Consider the following 18,729-nt stretch of genomic DNA (forward strand, 5'->3'; position numbering starts at 1 on the left):
ATAGAAGGGGGGAGCAGATAACCCTTCGCTGGTTCCTGAATGACTCCATGCCCCGAATGGCCCGTCTGAAGCCATTCAGAGCCACAGTGGGCTGTGGGGAGGTCTGTGCCTCCATGCCCTTCCTATCCTGGTTTCCACTGGGTCCTCAAGGGTTGGGTCTCAGCACAATGTCATTCAGAACCCTTGCCCCTATCAACGCAGCCAGGGAGTTGGCATGGAGGTTCCTAGTGCCCTCGTCCTATTCCCTGTGTCCTCTGCACCCTGGCCATAGTCAGAAACAGGCTAGCTGTCTGGAGGAGTCATGTGAGGCCCCTCACCATGTGTTTGTGTGCCTTACATGTAGCTTGTGGGACTGAAGAAACAATAGAACAGAGGTTAACTTTCCTGAGGTCGTGCAACCAGGAAATGCTGAGCCAGGATTTAAATCCAAGTCGCTGGCTCAATGACCCCACACTGCTTTTCCATAATCACTCTCAGATCCACTGTGACAATAAACGCACATACCAATGATTAAATTCTTCCACACCCCAACACCTGGGGGAGGAGGAAGGCAGGTGGCCAAACTTCTGTTACAAACAGGTCTTTATTAAAGATAAGGAGGGGGCAGGAAAGGGGGGCAGTGTCTCCTCTGCCCACTGCCTTTGGCTGCCTGGGGCAGGGGAGCCCTCTCTGCTCCACTCATGCCCCCGCATGATGGCACGTCTGCAGGAGGCTGGGGCCCGGGATGGGGGGCATTGGAAAGAACAAGGGCAGATTCCAAGGCAAAAAAAAGTCCCTTCCCATAGCCCTAATAACAGGAGGGTTTGGAGTGACCTGGGAACAGACAAGGGGAGACACAGCACCCTGAACCCCAAAACCTCTGAACTGGGGCAAGCCCTGCATAAGTTGGGAGTTAGGAGGGACTGAGTGAGAGATTGCACATGGGGGAGGGGCTGAGAGAGGAAGGGGTGCCCCAAGGACCCTGCCATGGGGGAGCCTGCCCCCCATGCTCTAGCTGGACTCTCTGGAATCTGAGAGAGGACCCGATGACAAGGGATGACCCCATCTCCCTCTCCTCCCTTGCTCGTTCTTAGACATTGGCGGTCCCCCATTGACTGGAATCATACCCACCCATCCTAGAAATTCTGAAAACCAAGGACTTCTATTGGTTGTTCAGACGCTGAACACTAACTGGAGTTACCCTCTTGCCTGAGATGTCAAAGACATGAGGGGAGGCTCCCATTGGCTGGAGTAAACTCCTTTTAAGTAGAAATTTTAGAACTGGGGGCTCCCATTGGCTGAGCAATGGCCAATGGGGTCAGGTTTTGGCCCTTAAAAGAGCAATGCTAGGGGCAAGGGCCCACCTCCCAGTTAGGCCCACTTGGGTATCCCAGAGGGCAAGAGAGGCAGGGGGCCCCCCAAATGTCCTCCCAGCCAGCCTCTAATGCCTAGGCCGGGCTGGTTTGTGCACTGAGGGCTTTGGCACTCACATGGCACACGCACACACACGTGTGGCAGGGAAGGAATGGGGACCTGGCAGATTCTGGGAGGGCGGTGGGGCCTCACAACAGGTGGTCACGGCTGGCAAACAGGTAAGGGCTGAAGTTGTCCCGGTGGAAGGGGGAGGGATAGAGTCCGCTAAGGGTGTACAGGTCCCGAAGCAGGGGCGTGGGCAGCAGCAACTTCCGACCACGTCCGCCACCCCCACCTGGCCCCCCAGGCCCAGGGGAGGAGGGTGAGGGGCCCTGGCTGGGGGTTGGTGCTGGCAGGGGTAGGGGCAGGGGCAGGGGCGTCGGCTCAGACCTCAATCGAGGACGGGGCACACGGGGCGACGAACACATGGCTGGAGCCCTGGAGGACACGCAGCTGGGGATCAGGTGGCCACGGCGGGCACAGTTCTGCGACTCTGGGGGTCAGGGTCAGAGGTCAGGGGATCAGAAAGCTTGGGAGGGGGCCACGAGAGCATAGGCGAGACCTCTGTGGCAGTGACTGTGACCTGGAAGTCCCCCCGGTTTTCCCCCCACTCCCTCGACACTCACTGGATGGGGTGAGCCGTGCCGGTGTCGGATGCGGCCTGCAGGCTTCAGGTTCCTAAGACAAAGAGGCAGAAGGAAGGGGCTAGCGGCCCCCTGGGCCCCGCTGGCCACAGCCATGAGGGGCTCATCAGGCAGAGAGCCAGTGGAAAAGACAACTAGAAGGGCCCAACATAACCATAACACACCCTTCTATTTTGTGTGACTGTCCCCCAGGACCAAGGTCTACAGAGACGAGCAATCCCTCTACCTCCCCATGGCCTGGAGACCCCCACCTCTTGCCTGACTTCCTGCCTCCTTGGTCCCCCTCCACCCACCACCCTCTCCAGCCGGGAGCAGACCCCGGCCCCCCTTACCTGGGCCACACTTAACTTTTCGAGGGGGCTGTCCATGGTGGGGGCTTGGCCCAGGTCCTCCCAGGGGGAGAGCCTTCGGCCACAGGGCCGCCGGCTCTGGAAGTTGTGTACGACACAGGTGACCTGGGACAGAGTGAGAGGGGCATGTTGAGGCCTGAAGCCAATAATATAAGAATGGCATAAATACCATCCCCATTTTTCAGATAAGGAAACTGAGGCTCAGGTATTCAGTTAACATTTTTCCAGTACATTTATGTGCCAGGCACCATTCTTTCCACCTTACTAAGAGGTAGGTAGTATTATTATTTATTCCAAAGCGCCGTGACTAGGGTGAGGCAAGTAAAGCCGAGTGGTGCAAAGGCAGGATCTGATCCTGTCTTCTAAGTTTTTGATATTTTGGACATCATATGTTTTTGCATTAATTTTGGTTTTTAAAGATATCTCATTAAAACATTACTTATCTTGATTACTGAGTGCCTTGGTGGCCCTTTAAATTCTGCACTCAAAGCAAGGACCTCACTCTACTTACCCTGGTCCTGGTCCTGTCATCCCATTTCACAGATGAGAACATCCAGGCAGGGTAAGGTAAGGGACTCGCCCAAGGTCACACAGAGTCCACACCCTTCAGTATCGTGTGGTCCAGTTTCTTGGGTCAGAGAGCTGATAGAGGGTCTCCCATACTGGAATGGCTGGCAAGGTGGCTCACCAGAAAAGTTGCGATGGCTGCGCCTGTCAGGAAGCCCGCCAGCACGTCGGACCAGTGGTTGCGGTACTCGGCCACGCGGACCACGCCCACCAGGAAGGCGGGGCACAGCAGGGCCAGGCAGAGCGAGGGTTTGACCAGGCGGGAGCCCTTCACGCGGAACACGAGAGTCACGTACATCTGTGGGAGCCAGAGCAGTCAGGGGACGCATGGCAGCACAGTTGCCGAACCCAAGTGGATACTGCCTTCCGGGCCAGAGGGCGTGGCCAGAACCCCTAGGAATGGCATTGGGGCCGGAGGCTCCAGGCAACAGAGCAAGGGAGACAGGAGTTCAGGGATGGAGTCGTGAACTCCCAGCAGGCCCTTGCAGGGATGGGGGCGTGGCCAGGGCACCAAAGAGCAGTGGACGGAGTCTGGGGCCCAGGTCTCCCCAGGACCAGTCACAGATTGGGAAAGATCCTTGCTAGGTTAGTGCACAGCTTCAGAACCAGAGGGTGGAGTCAAGGCCCAAGGGGGCAGGTCCGGGAACTCCAGGAGGTGGAATCCCCAAACCCCAGGGATCCACTGACAAGAATAGAAACTAGTCCTGGACGCTAGATAAAGGAGTCAAAGCAACAGGAGGTGGGAACCAAGGAAAAGCTGGGGACAGAGGAAGTCCCAGTGGGTCAAGTCGGGGACGTGGCCAGATCAAGAAAGGGCAAGGACAAAGGGAGGGGTCCTCCCTCCCAGGCTCCAGGGGACCCGAGTTGAAAGCCCACCCACCCAGTGTCCCAGCCAATATTTAGGGACCTGTAGCATCATGGGGACATGGCGAGGCTCCAGGGAATGGAGTGCAGTGCTCCAGGAACAGTGTTTGGCCCCACGGGGCGGAGCCAACAGCCTCCTTTGGGTGTGGCATTCCTGGGCCAGGGGGCGTGGCCAGACCCAAAAGAGGCAGTCAAGAACACCGCAATGAACTCTGGCCGGCCGGCCGAGGAGTGGGGCCACCCCAGGGACAGTGTCCCAGCACCGGGGTGTGACTTTACCCCGGAAAGGAATCAGAGGTTCCAGCCCAGAGTAGCCTCCTTGCCCACTGGCCGCCCCCCATCTTTGTGCCTCTATTCTGGGGCTCACCGCTGTGTAGGTGACCGCATAGGCGCATAGGGCAGCATCCTTGCAGGGGAAGGCACGGCGTGCAGCGGCCACCAGGCTGGGGCTGCCGGCACAAGCACCCTGGTCGGTGACGAAGCGGTCGGGTCCTGGCCTGTCGGGCGAGGGCGGTGGGCAGCCCAGGGCCGTGTAGTTGGGGCGGCACACGGACAGGAAGTGCGGCGTAGGGTTGCCAGTCACCACCTGCCCCGCATTAGCGAAGATGGTGGTGGTGAAGAGGCCGAAGGAGTAGACCCCTGGCGGTGAGGTGGGAGAGGGAGTTCATGCTGGGCCCCTGATACCCCAGGGGCCCTCCTCCTGTGAGCCCCTATGGCTCATCTGGGCGCCTTGTTCCTGTGACCATCATTAAAGCACAGCTGGGAATCCCCCTAAAGCCATATCCCATTATCGCTGGGCCAAGGTTCTCTCCCCTTGGGACCACTAGGAGGATACTCTGAGCCTCTTGCTTCTGTCCCCCTTGGATTACTACCACGTCAGGAGCGGGTCCTCCCCTGGAACCCCAAAATAGTTGGGCTAGGACACCTCAACAGCATGACATCAGGATTGGGCCCATGCCTGATGGCATTTCTGGGCCACTTTACACCTGCCCTGGACTCACTGTTACTGAGTTGATCACTTTTTTCCTGGCTCAACAGTCAGCCAGAGCTAGATCTCTCCAGCCGTCTGTCATAGGGACCACCATTTTGGATGAGCTCTGCCCTTCTATACCATGGCCACCGACTGTGGCTGGAACCACACAGTGGGGTCTCATCTTCCTGCTTGGGGTGGGGGGGGTGGACTGGTGTTTCGCCTGGGCCTGTGTCCCCCTCTTCTGCATTGAGACTCTCCTCGTAGCAATCTGGGGCCCTGACCATTGCCACCATGGTTGGATTAGGCCCCACCATTGTGCCTAGAACCTCTGTTGTGCCTGGCCTTAGCCACATCCCTCTTCACCTCATGAGGCACCATCATGGCAGTTCTAGGCTCTCTTCCCCATAAAATGATTATGGCTGAATCTGGCCCAGATCTCCTTTGCATAGCTGACCCCCTGGCCACATCACTCACCCAGGAAGCGGACCAGCCTCCGCAGTGGGGGGCTGAAGCGGCAGCAGGCCCCAGACACGATGGTGCTCTCCCCGATGATGGGGATGGCTGAGGGTGGCGCGGGGAAAAAGGCACGCGCCAGCTCCCCCAGCAGGATCTGTGGGCAAGATCAAGGCAGGGTCTTCCTGGCCTTCAAATCCAACCCTCCACCCACCTCCACCTGGCCCTCCTGCTGCCTGGGTCTGACCAAGGCTACCCCCAGTCTCACCGTGAGGGTGGGCCCAGCAGTGACCAGGGCATAGATCAGTGCAGGAGGCACTCGGCTGGCAGCCTCAGGCCCTGGGTAAGGCTTGGCATAGGTACTGTCATAGCAGAAGAACCCCTGGGTGTGTACGGGGAAGGTGTCCGTGAACTCCAGGCGGTAAGCAAGCAGGACCACGATGCCCAGAAGCACTGACTGCCACCCAGTCATGGCAGGGAGACAGAGAGAGAAGAGACAGGGTCAGGTCCAAGCTGGGGCCATGCCGAGAGACACAGAGATGGAGAGAGACCGAGATGGGGAGGAGAGACAGACAGATCAAGCCTGAGGGAGATACAAAGGGTAGGAGACACAGAGAGAAGCTGGGAATGGTCGGGGCCGGGGAGACACAAAGGGACAGAAACAGAAAGAGAAGGCAGGCGGGGAGGGGAGGGCAGAGGAGGAGAAGAGAAAGAGAAGGGACTAGTAGAATGGAAAGGAGAGAGGAGACAGGATGGGGGAGAGCGAGTGAGGACTGGGCCAGGGCTCAGACCAAAGAGAGGCGTCAGTGGGGGCCGGGGACATAGACCAAGAGGGGAAAAGATAAAACTGCTAGTAGAAGTTCTAGCAGCTTCCAGAAGTACAACTGTTACTGGGGGCAGGACATCATACTGAACCTCTTCCGCGAATTAATACATCTTACCTTCATAACTGCCCTAGGAGAAAGGGACTCTGATTATGCCTATTTGACAGCCAAGGAAACTGAAGCTCAAGAGGGTATGTGAGGTACCCAGAGTTCTGTGGTAAGGGTGGGCTTGGAACTCTGGGAGTGTCACTTTTGAACACCCCTCCTCCCTGCTGAGGGTCTGGGAGCGAGTCTGGGGGGGTGGCCTGGGGGGGTGAGAGTTACTAGGTTCCTCACCTCCACGAAGACAAAGCAGGGAATGATGGAGAAACTCCTCTTCGACTGGGGTCTCCCTCCTGCCATGGTGAAGACCGGCCCTGTGGAGGTGGGGAGGGAATGGGACGGCCAGGGCGGGGCCTAGGGGGAGGCTCTGGTCACCCGCCTGAGTAGAGTCTCTGGCCACACCATGACCCCCCCCTTCCCCTGGCCCCAGACCCCAGAACTACTACAAAGGAGCCCTGCCTCCACCCACTGAGCCTTCTGGCCATGACTCTGAATATCCAGGATCCTGCCCATTGGAGGCCTCCCCTGACACAACCAGCCCAGCTCATCCTCTGCCAGGGATCCCAGGGATTCTATAGTGGTCTTCTCCCCCAACAGCCCACACAGGAGATTCGGACCCCAAGCTTTTTAGGAGGGTCTCTCCTCCTTACCATACAGGTCACCTCCCCATAGCCCTTGGAAGAGACTTCTCCAGCTTAACGGGACCCCTCCCCCACAGAGAAGGGTCCTCACCCCCACTGGTTTTTAGGAGACCCCATTCTCTTTCCCCATGTGCTTTATAATGGACCCCATGCTCTGTGTCCCCCACCCCCACCAGGTTCCTCCTCTGAGTCCCTTCCCCCATGGCCCACAGGGGCCTCTCTCTCCTGTCCCCATGGGCTGCGCCTGACTGATTCTCGGGCTGATGGCCAGGCCCTCCTTCTATCCCAGCTGCCTCCCCCTTTCCCCTCCTCCCAGCCTGTCTGCCTGTCTATGTCGTGAGGGGGTTATCTTCTCCCAACAAGCCCCCTCTCCCCCCAATCTAACCTCAGTCCCCAGCACTGAGGGGCCAACAGAGCCACATCTGCTCGACCCATTCTCCCAGGCTGACCTCACCTGTGAAAGGGCCCTATGGCTTCCCACAGGCCTCCGCCACACCCACAGACTCACAGCCGCTCCTGGCGGCCAGCAGGGCAGGGATGGTCAACCCCATTGCACAGATGTGGAAACTGAGGCCCAGGAAGGTGAGGGTAGGCACTCTGGGTCCAGTGCCCCATCCACGCAGCTTGCTCTGCAGTGTGACATGTGGGGTGAGGGTCACCAGAGATCTCAGATGCCCATGTGGCCAGGGCCCCTCACCCTTCCAGAGACACAATCACACATGCTGGCATCCCTAGAGTACACAACTCAGCCACAGCCTCCAGCCCAAACACCACACACACACACACACACACACACGGTATAGCACTTGTCCATTCCACCAACAAGGATCCAGTGCCTGCTGGGTTCTAGGCACTTTGCCTGTGGTGAACAAGACAGGCCTGCTCATTCAGACAGGTGCCCAGCACCCACTACACACAACTGCACACTCACACACATGGCCCAGTGTGCACACGGCCCGTCACAGACACCCACGCAGATCAAACAACTCCCCCCACACACGCACACACAGTCATAGGGACACAAGAGGGGGTCCTTCATCCACTTCACAGCCCCACACACAGCCCCACACAAGCATTCACCCCACCCGCATCAGGGACATAGCCTCAGGGCTGCCACCACACTGAGAGTTACATCAAAAAGAGTCACCACACACACTGGGGGTCATAAACCGGTCACGGCGTCACACCCCCAATTACCAGGCACTCAGTGACAGCCACACACATTAACAGTCTCTGTCTCATCCACACCGACACTCACAGGAAAGACGATGTCATCCACAAGCTCAGCCACATGGCCACGCAAGGGCACATACATGGACCATGACACGGACTTGCACACCGAGCCACACAAGAAAGGCGCATGATCACAGCCCCACACTGAGACATAAAAATGGGCCCCCACACCCTCAGAAGGAACACACAATGGCAGTCATAGGCACACAACCGTACAGCCACCGAGCCGGCCCCGCACAGTCGGTGATAGCAGTCACAACAGCACAGCCACACACACCCTCAGAGTGACACCCGTGATGCCAGCCACACAATGACAGCCACAGGAGAGTCACACATACACCACACAGACCACACAGGCATCCCCAAAGCCACACAATTACAGTTATACAACCACACACTGACACAAAAAGACAACCGCACAATCACAGTCACCCCCACCACCTGCCGCTTGGCTTCTCCGGCCCGGGGTCCCCTCTCCACGCTCCCCTCCCGGAACCCGGTTCTCAAGCCCCAGCTCACTGCCTCCCCTCCCCCTCCCTGCGCCGGACCCACAGGGGACCCGACCCTCGGGAGCTGCACCCTGGCCGGACAGACAGACCGAGGGTCGGTAGCCCGCGAGAGGGGGTGCCGGGAGCGCCCCAAGCCCCTCTCCCTCACCGGGTCGAGGCTGTCACGGTCTGAGCCCCCGCTCCGCTTAGACGTCACCAGGGCGGCAGGACGAACGAACGGGACGGCAGGCCCCGCGGGCGGACACGGAGATGGGAGACGCCGTCGGCCTGGCAGCGCCGCGCAGACTCAGCGAAGGGGCGAGGGGCGGGGCCTCCGGGTGCTTTATTTGCATAACCCCGTGGGGCGGGGACTCGCGGCGTCTCATTAGCATGGTCCGGGGCGGGGCCTCTGTTGCTCTTGGGGGCCCGAGAGGGTTAAGACAAATGTGGGAGGGAATGAAGGATGCAGGTTGAGGGAGAACTAGGCGGTGGGGGCGCTGAGGGGAAGAGGAGGGCAAGGTGAGAGCGTGACCCTGGACCTCGACCCTCCCTCCCTGTGCCTCAGTTTCTCCTTTGGGGCAGTAGACTAGAGCGCCAGGGCCCCCCAGAAAGGAGCTCTGGTGGCTAGTGTGAAAGAGCCTGTCTGGATACTCATATCTGGACAGACTGACCTTGTTATATATTACATTTGGCCTCACAATGTCCCCTGATCCTAAGCCTACACATCCTGAACAGCCTCTGCCCCACACCCTCCCCAACACTGGAAAGTAAACTGGGTGTGGGTGCGGTCATTCTCAGGCACAGGAAGCAACAGGAGCAACACAGTCCACAGGTGGAAGAGGGTCTTGGCTAGTTTATTTTCTCTCTGGAGGGGTCTTCAGGGAGAGCAGTCCCGGCTGCTCAGGCTGTGGAGAGAGAGTGGGTCAGGGCGGTCAGGGCCCAGCTTAGTCCAGAGGACCTCAGGGCTGGAAATCAGGGAGCAGATGCCCAGGTTGTGAGCTGCGAGGGTCCACACTGTGGCACTGGAGGGCAGGCCAGGAGAGGAAGGGTCGGGTAGAGCAGGGGAGCTTCCGTACCAGATGGGAAGGAGCGGCTCTTGCTGAGTGGTGGCTGGGAAGGATCCTGGTCTGAGTCTGAGTCCCAGGAGAGGAACAGAGGGCTCAGGCCTCGGTGCCCTTTGTAGCCTGCGGGAGCGACAGGTGCAATTCTGGCCTTTCACCCACAAACCCTGAATGTGACCCTTGAGTGACATTGTGATCAAGGGCCAGTGTTCCTTTTGTCATTTAAATGTGACCCAACGTGATACCAAAGTATGACCTCAGTGATCCTTGAATACCCCACGGATCCTTTAAAAAGATCCCAGTGACCTTGAGTGACCCCAGGATGGAAATCCTTAATGGGACCCTAGAAGAAGCGCCAAAAGAGGTGATCCCCAAATATGGCCTCTGAACATGACCTCCATAGGTGAAACTGGAGAATGACCCCCCACACACACACCCCAGAGTGCACCTCATCCCCCCTTACCCCTGAGGTTCAAGGCCCTGGGGAGGCCTGAGGACATGGTGAAGCCATCAAAGGAGTTCTGCAGCAAGTGCACAGCAGACCTGCAGGGGGATGGGGGGCTGGGGGCGCTGGGAGGCTCCTGATTGGTCAGGGCTGGGGCAGGGGGTCCACGGTGGGGACCAGGGGCCAGGGGTAGAGGTGCATCCTGGGAGGAGAGGGAGGCCTGGACTCAGGTGGGTTCCAGGTTCTGGTAGTCGCTGCTTGAACTGATTGGTGGGAGGGCAAGGCAGATGAAAGTCAGGAGTCAGAGGTTAGGGTGGGAGCAGGGCATCACCATATGTCACTCAGCTCCTTTTGGAGGTCATCCCTCCAGGAGCCTCTGCCTCCTGGTGGCATCTCCTCAGTGTCCGGCCAGTTGGATGTCTCATACCCCTGCTGCTTCATCTTGGTCAGGACCTGAGGCCAGGGGGTGGGAAGTGTGTATGAGACAACAATGGTAATAACAGTAATGGTGAAAAGTGACCCTTCACTGATGATATGTCAGGCTGCCCGCAAAGTGTTTAGTATGCAGTTCATGCAGCTGCTCCTTCAGGTAGGGATACCGTGTCATACCCATTATACGGATGAGGACACTGAGGCCCAGAGAGGTCAACTGACTAGACCACAGTCACACAGCACTTAAGTGGCAGAGCTGAGATTTGAACCCAGTCCTTCTGGCTCCTTCTGTGGGGACCCCAGCGTGACGGCGGAGGCCGGCAGAGATTCCCACGTCCCCAGATCTCACACAGGGTCCCACCCTCTTTGCTCACCTTGCGGCACTTCACCTGTGTCTTCTGCATCTTCTGGATGTTCACCAGGTTCTCTGTGATCTCGTCCTCCTGAGCCTCTGTGGGGGGAGGGGACTCAGGGGGGCCAGAGCAGCAGAAGGACCCCCCTTCTGGCCGTGGGCTCCAGGCACTCACGGAGCTTCTGATAGATGAAGGTCACCTCCTCCCGCACCAGCTCCAGCTCCTCCCACAGGAACTTCTTGCTGAGGGGACAGTGCAGCCTAGACCCACATTCCCTGCTCAGCCTTTGACCTCCTATTTCCTGGCCTTCTGGCCTCCCATTTGCCCACCTGCCTCCTCAAGCCTCCTCCAACTCTCATGTTCCCATCCCCCCCAGGATCTGTCCCCTCCCCCAACCTCCCTGCCCACCTTGCCCTTCCTACCTCTACTCCCCCACCTCCAATCCCCCAGCCCCTTGTGCCCTCCTCCTGACCTCCAGCCTCCCATTCTCTCAGCCTCTCATTGCCTGGCCTCCGTCTCCCCACCTTCTGCCCCTCTGACCTCCCATACTCCCCAGCCTCTGCCACACTCAATCTCTCCTCCCTCCAGCTTCCCATATCATGTCCAGTTTCCTGATCTCTTAGCCTCCCTCCCCATCCCATCTCCAGCTTCCTGTCTTCGCTTCCTTCCTCCTGCCTTCTGGCCTCCCAGCTTCCCACACCTTCTCACTGCCTCCTCATCCCCCCATCTTGTCCCTCAAACCTTCCATGGCCCCTAGGTCCCCTTACCCAGACCCCTCCCATTTGCTTCATCCCACATCCCACCTCTGGCTCCCGCTCCCTTCCTTCCCTTCCCTCCCCCAGCTTCCAGGCTGCCCTCCTGGTGATGCCCACCTGTCCCGGATCTCCTGGGCCAGCAGCTGCAGGCAGCGAGTGGTGCGGGCCCTCTGCACCTCCTCGCTGTCACGCAGGGTCTTCTGTAGTCCCTGCAGGCCTTGAGCTAGGGCCTCATACAGCTCCTGCCGTCCCTGCTCCATGCCCCACTTGTGTCCCTCCTTCTCTGTCTGGCGGCTCATAGGACTCAGAACCTCTGCAGATTAGATGGGATCATGACTGAGCCCCAACCACACCTGAGCCCAGCTTCGAATCCAGCTGGCCCAACCCTAGCCAGACCCTGACCCTGACCCTAGAGTCACCCAACTTCTTTCACCCTGGGCTAACCCAGCTGACCCCAACAGGACCAGCCTCCAGCCTGACTTTGACCCTTGGCCAGTCCTCACCTTCAAGCTGTTGGATCTTGATTTGCTGCAGGCAGCTCTCCTTCTCCAACATGGTCACTGAGTGGTTTAGGAACTCGAAAGCCTGTGGGGAAGAGGTCAGGAGCAGGGAGCAGGGGAACAGGGCCAGAGGTCTCTGAGGACGGGGCAGAGGAGCCTCACCTTGGTCTGGGCCTGTAGCTGGCTCTTGAGTGACTCCAGTTCGCAGCGCAGGAGCTTCTGGGAGTCAGGAATCATCATGGTGGACTTAACTATGAGCAGAGTTAAGGGTCAGACGAGGTTAGGAGTGGGGGCAGGGGCAAGGTCAGGTCAGAGGTCAGCAGAAGCTCAGGGGAGGGCAAGGGGCAGGGGCTCAAGTAAAGAGCTGGGGTCTGTTGAGGCTGAGGTAGAGGCAGGAGTGGGGGACAAGGTCAGGGGCAAGACTCAGCTGAGGCTGGGGCAGGGCTAAGTGGGTAGCAGTGGTGTGGTTCCTCTCAGGCTAGGGCAGAGGGTAGAGGTAAGAACTGGCAGGTCTTCCGCACATAGTCTTGTCGGGAGGGAGGGTTCTCACCTTTGACTTTGGAAGAGTTGGTCTCCAAGGGCTTCTAGGAAAGGGGGACATGAGGGTAGTAGAAATTCATCCCTGTGCTTCTCTTTGCACACCCCAACCCATTGTGTGGGGGTTGGGTATGAGTTGGGTCAGCTGAGTGCTGGGTGTCCCAGACCCCGAGTGCTGGCAAAGCTGCCTCCATGCGTGTGTGCACCCTTCCCCCACCAGCCCACATATGGTCAGAAGCATACTTGTGTGGTTTGTCCCCTGTCCCCGAAAGCACCCCTGCAGAGCCCTGTCTCTGTCCAGGGCTCAGGTAATGGCCCTCCTCCTTAAGGGCAAACGACATAGACAATGTCTCCAGGGAGCTCCAACAGCCCCGAAGCACAACTGCACACGATCTTTGAAACATAACTACAGCCACACAAGCTCAGACACAGCCACACACACCAGGTGCTTAAGACCTTCAGGGCGTCCACTCACACCCAACTTGGACACACAAGCACAACCAGACACGCAGGCCGTCATACCCAGAAATTATGACAGACAAGACTTCACTAAGAAACACAATCACAGGGGCGCCTGGTGGCTCAGTGGTTAAGTGTCTAGACGCCTTCAGCTCAGGTCATTCGGCTCAGGTCATGATCCCAGGGTCCTGGGATCGAGCCCCGCATCGGGCTCCCTGCTCAATGGGGAGTCTGCTTCTCCTTCTCCCCACTCCCCCTGCTTGTGTTCCCTCTCTCGCTGTGTCTCTCTCTGTCAAATAAATAAATAAATAAATAATAATCTTTAAAAAAAAGAAAGAAACATAATCACACATCCTCTCCATTCATCCCTTCATCCATTCATTTAAGACATTTTTAGTGTGGGTTGGCTGAGCATTGGGTGCTGTTCTGGGTGCTGAAGTCACACAATGTGAAGGTTCCTGAGAAAGACCCCCCCAAGGCCCCCTCCCTAAGCCCCACGGCAGTAGATTGTGGTGTGGGTTTCCCCGGGTGGGGGTGACCTTAGCAGTGTTATGATGCCTCTTCAGAAGGTCCTGGTCATTACACTGCTCCTCTGAGTCTGGGTTCGGGAAGATGGAAGACCCATATGACTGAGGCTCCAAGTCCCTCTCTAGCCTCCAGTCTATACTCGGCACTGTGTTCTCAGAAGCAGCTGGCCCCACGATCTCTGGCTCTGGGGCCCTGGACCAGTGAATCGTATAATCCAAGGTCTTGTCTGAGGAAGAACCTGAACGGGGGGCGGGGGGACAGGGGGTTGGGGAAATGAAGGGGTGAGGGCTTTCTGAGGACCAACCCAGAGCACTCCAGCCCTCCCAGCTCCCCAGCCCCAGGGAAGCCCCTCAACAAACCCCAGTACTTGTCACACTTCCCGTTAGCAGGCAAACACCCGTTGGAGGGCAAGGGAGATGAGCAGTAGCAGGGCACAGAGTAGTCAGGATCCTGAGGTAGGCCAGCCAGAAGAGGGTCGCTTCAACAAGGGGGAACAGGGGGCTGCACTGAGACCAGCCCCCATGTCCTGACACGCCCAGACCTTCCCTAATAGCCCAGAGAGGCCTCAGCCCTGAACACAGGGCCTCCCAGTTACGGCAGGAGCAGAACCTGGATGAGAGATGATCCCAGCCCCAGGCATTGGGCTGGGTAGTGAGAAGAATCCAGAAGACCCCCACAGGAGAGAGTGAAGCCTCAGAAGAGCCTAAAAGCAAGAAAGGATCTTAACATTGGGCACTAATGGAAGGGCATTCCTGGCAGGAAACAGCATGGACAAAAGCTTGGAGGTGTGGAACCACATGTTCTGTGCTGGTAAATTCAGGATGGCTGAAGGTAGGGTCCAAGAGGAAGCAGGAGGAGGTTAGCAAGGCAGCTCAAGCAAGGCATTGCAAGCCAAGCAGGGAAGTTTATATCTGGCTCCCAAGGTAAGTGGGAGCCATGGAGTATGAGCAGGAGAGGCAGGGCATATCTATTCAGTAAATGTTAGCAGAATTGGGGCCGAAGGCCTGTGCTAGGTGAGGCTGGGAATGGGAGAAAAATTCAGCTCTGGGTCTCACATTCATACCCACTGTTCAACATTCCAGTGTTGTCAGAGCTGGCCCAGATGGAGACCTGGGGCAGGTCTGTCTGGAAAAACTTCCAGGTGAAGAGCATTTTGTCCTGAGTCACACTCAGCCAGAAAGCCCACACTCTAGGGCTTTCTCTTCTGCCCTTGCTGGGCTGTCTGGTGTCCTTCCTCTGGCCCAGTCCTCCTGGAAGTCGGCTATACACCCTTCAAAACTCTACTCAACATTTCCTCTGTAAAAAATCCTTAATCCCTTTTTTAAGCTCATATTTTCTGAGCACCTCACTGAGTGCTAGGAACCATCCTAAGCACTCACTTTACACCCGTTTTATGATATAGGAGCTTTTCTTCTGCCTGAAATGTTCTGGGCTACCCCTTCCAGAATCACTGTCTCAGGAGGCCCGCACTTTCAGAGGCAGTACAGCATGATAATTAAGCCAGGGGACTCTCCAGCTGGGTGGCCTGGGTTCGAATCCTAGCTCTGCCCCTTCCCGGCTGTGTGATGTTGGAGTGTTACCGAACCTCACCATGCCTCAGTGTCCCCAACTATAAAAATGGGATGCCATACTATCCACCTTACTGGGTTGTTGTGATTAAGTAAATTAATCTGTGCCAGCGCCTGACATACAGTAGTGGGACACTGTCCTCGAACGTCACTCTGAGAACCTGGGAAACCGGACCAAAGGAGCCCTGTGAGGCTTGAAAGGGAAAAGAGAAGATGCATTTCTGAGTGCCAACTGCAGGTAGGTCCCCAGTCGAGCCCCCCTCCCTTCCCCTTAACCTTCCCCCTTCCCCTCCCACATCAACTGTTTCTCCCGCTGTCTCCGGGAGAATTCTTGGGGGGAAGGGGGCGGGGTCATTAGCCTGAGCCCCGCCCCCCCGGGGCGAGAATCCTGCGCCCGCCGGGCTCCAGACCCCCTTCCACTCCCACCTACCACATACCACCTGCTCATGCTCTCCCCTCAAGGACCGCGAAGCCAGTCCCCAGCTGCGACGCTGAAATTTGATCCCGTGGGGACACCATCGCATTAAAACGCGCAAAGCCTAAAGGTAGAGTCACAGAGAGGGGTGGGGCTGACATTTTAGCTCCGCCCCCGCCGATGCAGCCGAAGGCCTTATTGGCGCCTTCCTGCCTCCGCGTATCTTAGGAGCCGCGGTGTAATTGGATAAAAGCCAGACCAGGGGGCGGGATTCCAGGCTGGTTTCCGCTAATCGATTAGTCAATATCTAAGAGGGTGGTACGGAAGGCGGCAGATCTACGATCCAATGGGCTTCGGGTTTAGTTGGGAGGCGGGGAGAATTCTTGGGAGGTGACTGAAGAGGTCCGCGGGCCACCTGGGAGCACAGGAGTGAGGTAGCGAGCTCAGCCCACCCGGGCCCCGATATCTGGCCCCGGCAGTACTGTTCTCGGACTCCTGGGTGCTAAGGGTTGAGATCTGGGTGCAGTGATAGGGTCGGTGTCCTCAGAATGAAATTTGGGGTTTCCCGGGATTAGATGGGGTTTCCGGGGGTGCTTTGGGGTTCTTCCTGGTGATATTTGGGATCCTGAGATGAGAGCCGGAGTCTTTACTGTTAGAATTAGGTCCTCGGCTAATTTTTGGGAGTCACTGGGGGGATATCTGAATACCCAGGGCTGCGAGTTTGAGCTGCTGGGGCTAACTGAAATTTTCAGGTCTCGGAGGCAGCGTGGATGCTGGGGTCCAGAGAGCATGAGATCTTGAGGGCTGACATTTGGAGAGATGGTGTTGGAGGTTGTCTCAGGATTGTTCTGGGTCTTCCCCCACCCGCATTCCCGGGCTGGTATCCCTTGATCTCTCTCTCCTGGGTTGGCCGTGATCCTGGCCTTGAGCAGGCTCACAGGCTGAAGACCATGGGGCAAAGGTAAAACTCTGAAACACCCGGTGCCTCTTTCCCAGGCCTGCAAGATGGAGGAAGGTGGGAATCCAGGAGGCCTGACTAAGATGGTCCATCTACTGGTCTTGTCGGGGGCCTGGGGCATGCAAATGTGGGTGACCTTCATCTCAGGTAGGGACCCTCCACCTGGACATCATGGGTACCCAGGGCGGAGACAAGAATGAGAGGGGGGGCCTGGAAGTGTCCTAACAGGCGTGTGGTCCCCTGTACCCCACAGGCTTCCTGCTTTTCCGAAGCCTTCCCCGACATACCTTCGGCTTCGTGCAGAGCAAACTCTTCCCTTTCTACTTTCACATCTCCATGGGCTGTGCTTTCATCAACCTCTGCATCTTGGCTCCACAACATGCCTGGGCTCAGCTCACATTGTGGGAGGCCAGCCAGGTATGCGGGCTTGGGCTCCACTGTCCTCTGGAGACTCGTTCCCAGGACCCCACTGAGCACGTATGGCTACACCTTCGTGAGAATTAAAACAAACAAGCAACTGCACCTTCCTGGTGGATACGAAGCTGGGCTCTGAATACCCTTGAGCAGTGCACAGCCTGCACAACCATCCCTAGCAGCCCTATCTATCCCTCAGTGTCTCCCTGCTGGCTCCTGCTCCCTCTCTTTCCCCTGGCTGGGCCTGCTGCCAAGTTGTGGTGACTCAGCTGGGTTGGGGTAGTGACCCCAGCTCATTGTTTAAAAACCAGCCTGACTGGGAATTTACAGTCCCCCACTCCTATCCACACATTTTCCCACCCACGAGGAAGGGAACCATCTCTGCATCTCGTATTTCTCTATCCTGCCCTCCCCCTGCCCCCATTATGTTCCTCAGATGTGGGCAGGTAAGGCCTGACAAGGGTTTCAAGAATAATCCCAAAGATACAGGAGAGGATTTGGGGTAACTAGAACTTCAAGGACTTTCTGTTCACTCCCTGTGGACCCAATCTCAGCTTCTGGAGTCTGGGCAGGGACCATAGAGGAGATGGGCCCTGTCTTAGGCTCTCTTTTGGGGGAACAGTTATGGTTCTTTGTCCCAATTTGGGAAAGAGAGGTTCTGCCCAGAGATACCCCCACTTCTGGGGAGCAGGGGGTGGGGAGGAGACAAGGCTGCGTTGTGGAAATTCCAGTCTGGGTATCAGAGGAGGAAAGGCTCAGGGTTTTTTGGGGGTGGGGGGAGGTGAACAGAGGAGACGGTGATGGAGCCTTTCCTTGGGAGCTGCTGGTTTCAGGGTATGAAAGCTGGAGCTCTGTTTGGGGCCTCCAGATGGGGTTTGGGAAGGACAGGGAGGCCTAGCTTTGACCGAATGCAGTCTTCCACCCCGCTCTGGGCTTTGAGGATGCAGGAGGACCCTCCCTAGGAGCCCTCCCACCGCCCAGGCGTGACTCAGCTTGTCCTCCTTCCACCACCCTACCAGCTCGGCCTACTGCTTCTGAGCTTCACGCTGTCCACCGTCAACGCCCGCTGGCTGGAGCCCCGCACCACAGCTGCCATGTGGGCCCTGCACAGGGTGGAGAAGGAGCGGGGTCTGGGCGGGGAGGTGCCTGGAAGCCACCAGGGCCCCGACCCCTACCGCCAGCTGCGGGAGCAGGACCCCAAGTACAGTGTCCTCCGCCAGACCTTTTTCCGCTACCATGGTCTGTCCTCCATTTGCAATCTGGGCTGCCTCCTGAGCAATGGGCTCTGCCTTGCAGGCCTTGCCCTGGGTCTCAGGAGCCTCTAGCACCCACTTCCGCTCTGGCCCTGCTGAGGCCCCAAATGTTAATAAAACACTTCTTTGGAAATGCCCGCTGTCATTTTTCTCCAACTGGAAAGCAGGCAGAGGGGTGGACAAAGGTAGAGCTGAGGGCCTTCGTTACCACATTCATGTGGCTGGATTTCGAGTGTTAGCTATTAACTGGCCTGAAGCTCTTCCTATAATGGTGCTCATTTATTGAGCACCTGCTGTGTGCAAGGCGTGGTACTAACCATCGCACATACCGTGTATTATTGTAACAATAGCTGACTCTGAGCCCCAGGGGACAATCAGATTTCCCAACCCATCGACATTGGGGATGGCCACATGACTAGCTTTGGCCACGGACATGTGAAGAGAGTCACTTGCAAAGAGATGTGTACAAGGCAGTGCATGATTAGCTACATTTTTCCTTCATCCACGTGGCCCTTGGTGG

At 57.5% G+C, this 18,729-nt stretch overlaps 3 protein-coding genes across 6 annotated transcripts; 1 reads left to right on the plus strand and 2 right to left on the minus strand.

Annotated features, from left to right (window-relative positions):
* Positions 1 to 566: 566 nt before the first annotated feature.
* On the minus strand, positions 567 to 7,419 carry PLPPR2 (phospholipid phosphatase related 2). Of its 4 annotated transcripts, XM_021705124.1 has the most exons (9): positions 7,319 to 7,419; positions 6,404 to 6,483; positions 5,512 to 5,700; positions 5,265 to 5,400; positions 4,185 to 4,456; positions 3,075 to 3,251; positions 2,369 to 2,491; positions 2,019 to 2,070; positions 567 to 1,885 (listed from the first exon to the last, which is right to left on the minus strand). In XM_021705124.1, exons 1-9 carry the CDS (start codon positions 7,359 to 7,361, stop codon positions 1,542 to 1,544), a joined length of 1,416 nt encoding a protein of 471 aa, XP_021560799.1. In that variant the 5' UTR covers positions 7,362 to 7,419; the 3' UTR covers positions 567 to 1,541. The 4 variants fall into 4 exon arrangements, with proteins under 4 accessions (XP_021560799.1, XP_021560800.1, XP_021560802.1 ...); XM_021705125.1 differs by lacking the exon at positions 7,319 to 7,419 and having other exon boundaries at positions 1,542 to 1,885; positions 5,512 to 5,625; positions 6,404 to 6,469; XM_021705127.1 differs by lacking the exon at positions 7,319 to 7,419 and having other exon boundaries at positions 1,853 to 1,885; positions 2,385 to 2,491; positions 6,404 to 6,581.
* Positions 7,420 to 9,407: 1,988 nt separating this feature from the next.
* Positions 9,408 to 15,693, minus strand: CCDC159 (coiled-coil domain containing 159). The gene is made up of 11 exons (XM_044913070.1): positions 15,607 to 15,693; positions 12,628 to 12,661; positions 12,240 to 12,328; positions 12,081 to 12,162; positions 11,695 to 11,890; positions 10,997 to 11,064; positions 10,844 to 10,920; positions 10,369 to 10,490; positions 10,056 to 10,135; positions 9,608 to 9,715; positions 9,408 to 9,436 (listed from the first exon to the last, which is right to left on the minus strand). Exons 1-11 carry the CDS (start codon positions 15,691 to 15,693, stop codon positions 9,432 to 9,434), a joined length of 948 nt encoding a protein of 315 aa, XP_044769005.1. The 3' UTR covers positions 9,408 to 9,431.
* Positions 15,694 to 15,954: 261 nt separating this feature from the next.
* On the plus strand, positions 15,955 to 18,342 carry TMEM205 (transmembrane protein 205). Its single transcript, XM_021705132.1, has 4 exons — positions 15,955 to 16,018; positions 16,581 to 16,689; positions 16,796 to 16,959; positions 17,976 to 18,342. The coding sequence occupies exons 2-4, from the start codon at positions 16,590 to 16,592 to the stop codon at positions 18,279 to 18,281; spliced, it is 570 nt and encodes a 189-aa protein (XP_021560807.1). The 5' UTR covers positions 15,955 to 16,018; positions 16,581 to 16,589; the 3' UTR covers positions 18,282 to 18,342.
* Positions 18,343 to 18,729: the final 387 nt, after the last annotated feature.

Source organism: Neomonachus schauinslandi, chromosome 1 (assembly GCF_002201575.2).
Source record: "Neomonachus schauinslandi chromosome 1, ASM220157v2, whole genome shotgun sequence".
Lineage (NCBI taxonomy): Eukaryota > Metazoa > Chordata > Mammalia > Carnivora > Phocidae > Neomonachus > Neomonachus schauinslandi.

Excerpts from the sequence above, each read along its gene's own strand:
- CCDC159 (XM_044913070.1), bottom strand. The coding sequence starts at position 15,693 with ATGCGATGGTGTCCCCACGGGATCAAATTTCAGCGTCGCAGCTGGGGA. Across the intron at positions 12,662-15,606 it reads GGGGAGAGCATGAGCAGGTG|AAGCCCTTGGAGACCAACTC; the intron begins GTATGTGGTAGG and ends CCCCTTTCCTAG. Across the intron at positions 11,065-11,694 it reads GCCCAGGAGATCCGGGACAG|CAAGAAGTTCCTGTGGGAGG; the intron begins GTGGGCATCACC and ends CTGTCCCCTCAG.
- TMEM205 (XM_021705132.1), top strand. The coding sequence starts at position 16,590 with ATGGAGGAAGGTGGGAATCCAGGAGGCCTGACTAAGATGGTCCATCTA. Across the intron at positions 16,690-16,795 it reads GTGGGTGACCTTCATCTCAG|GCTTCCTGCTTTTCCGAAGC; the intron begins GTAGGGACCCTC and ends TGTACCCCACAG. Across the intron at positions 16,960-17,975 it reads CATTGTGGGAGGCCAGCCAG|CTCGGCCTACTGCTTCTGAG; the intron begins GTATGCGGGCTT and ends CCACCCTACCAG.
- PLPPR2 (XM_021705124.1), bottom strand. The coding sequence starts at position 7,361 with ATGGGGTTGACCATCCCTGCCCTGCTGGCCGCCAGGAGCGGCT. Across the intron at positions 5,701-6,403 it reads CCTGCTTTGTCTTCGTGGAG|TCAGTGCTTCTGGGCATCGT; the intron begins GTGAGGAACCTA and ends ACTGGGTGGCAG. Across the intron at positions 3,252-4,184 it reads ATGCGGTCACCTACACAGCG|ATGTACGTGACTCTCGTGTT; the intron begins GTGAGCCCCAGA and ends TGGCTCCCACAG.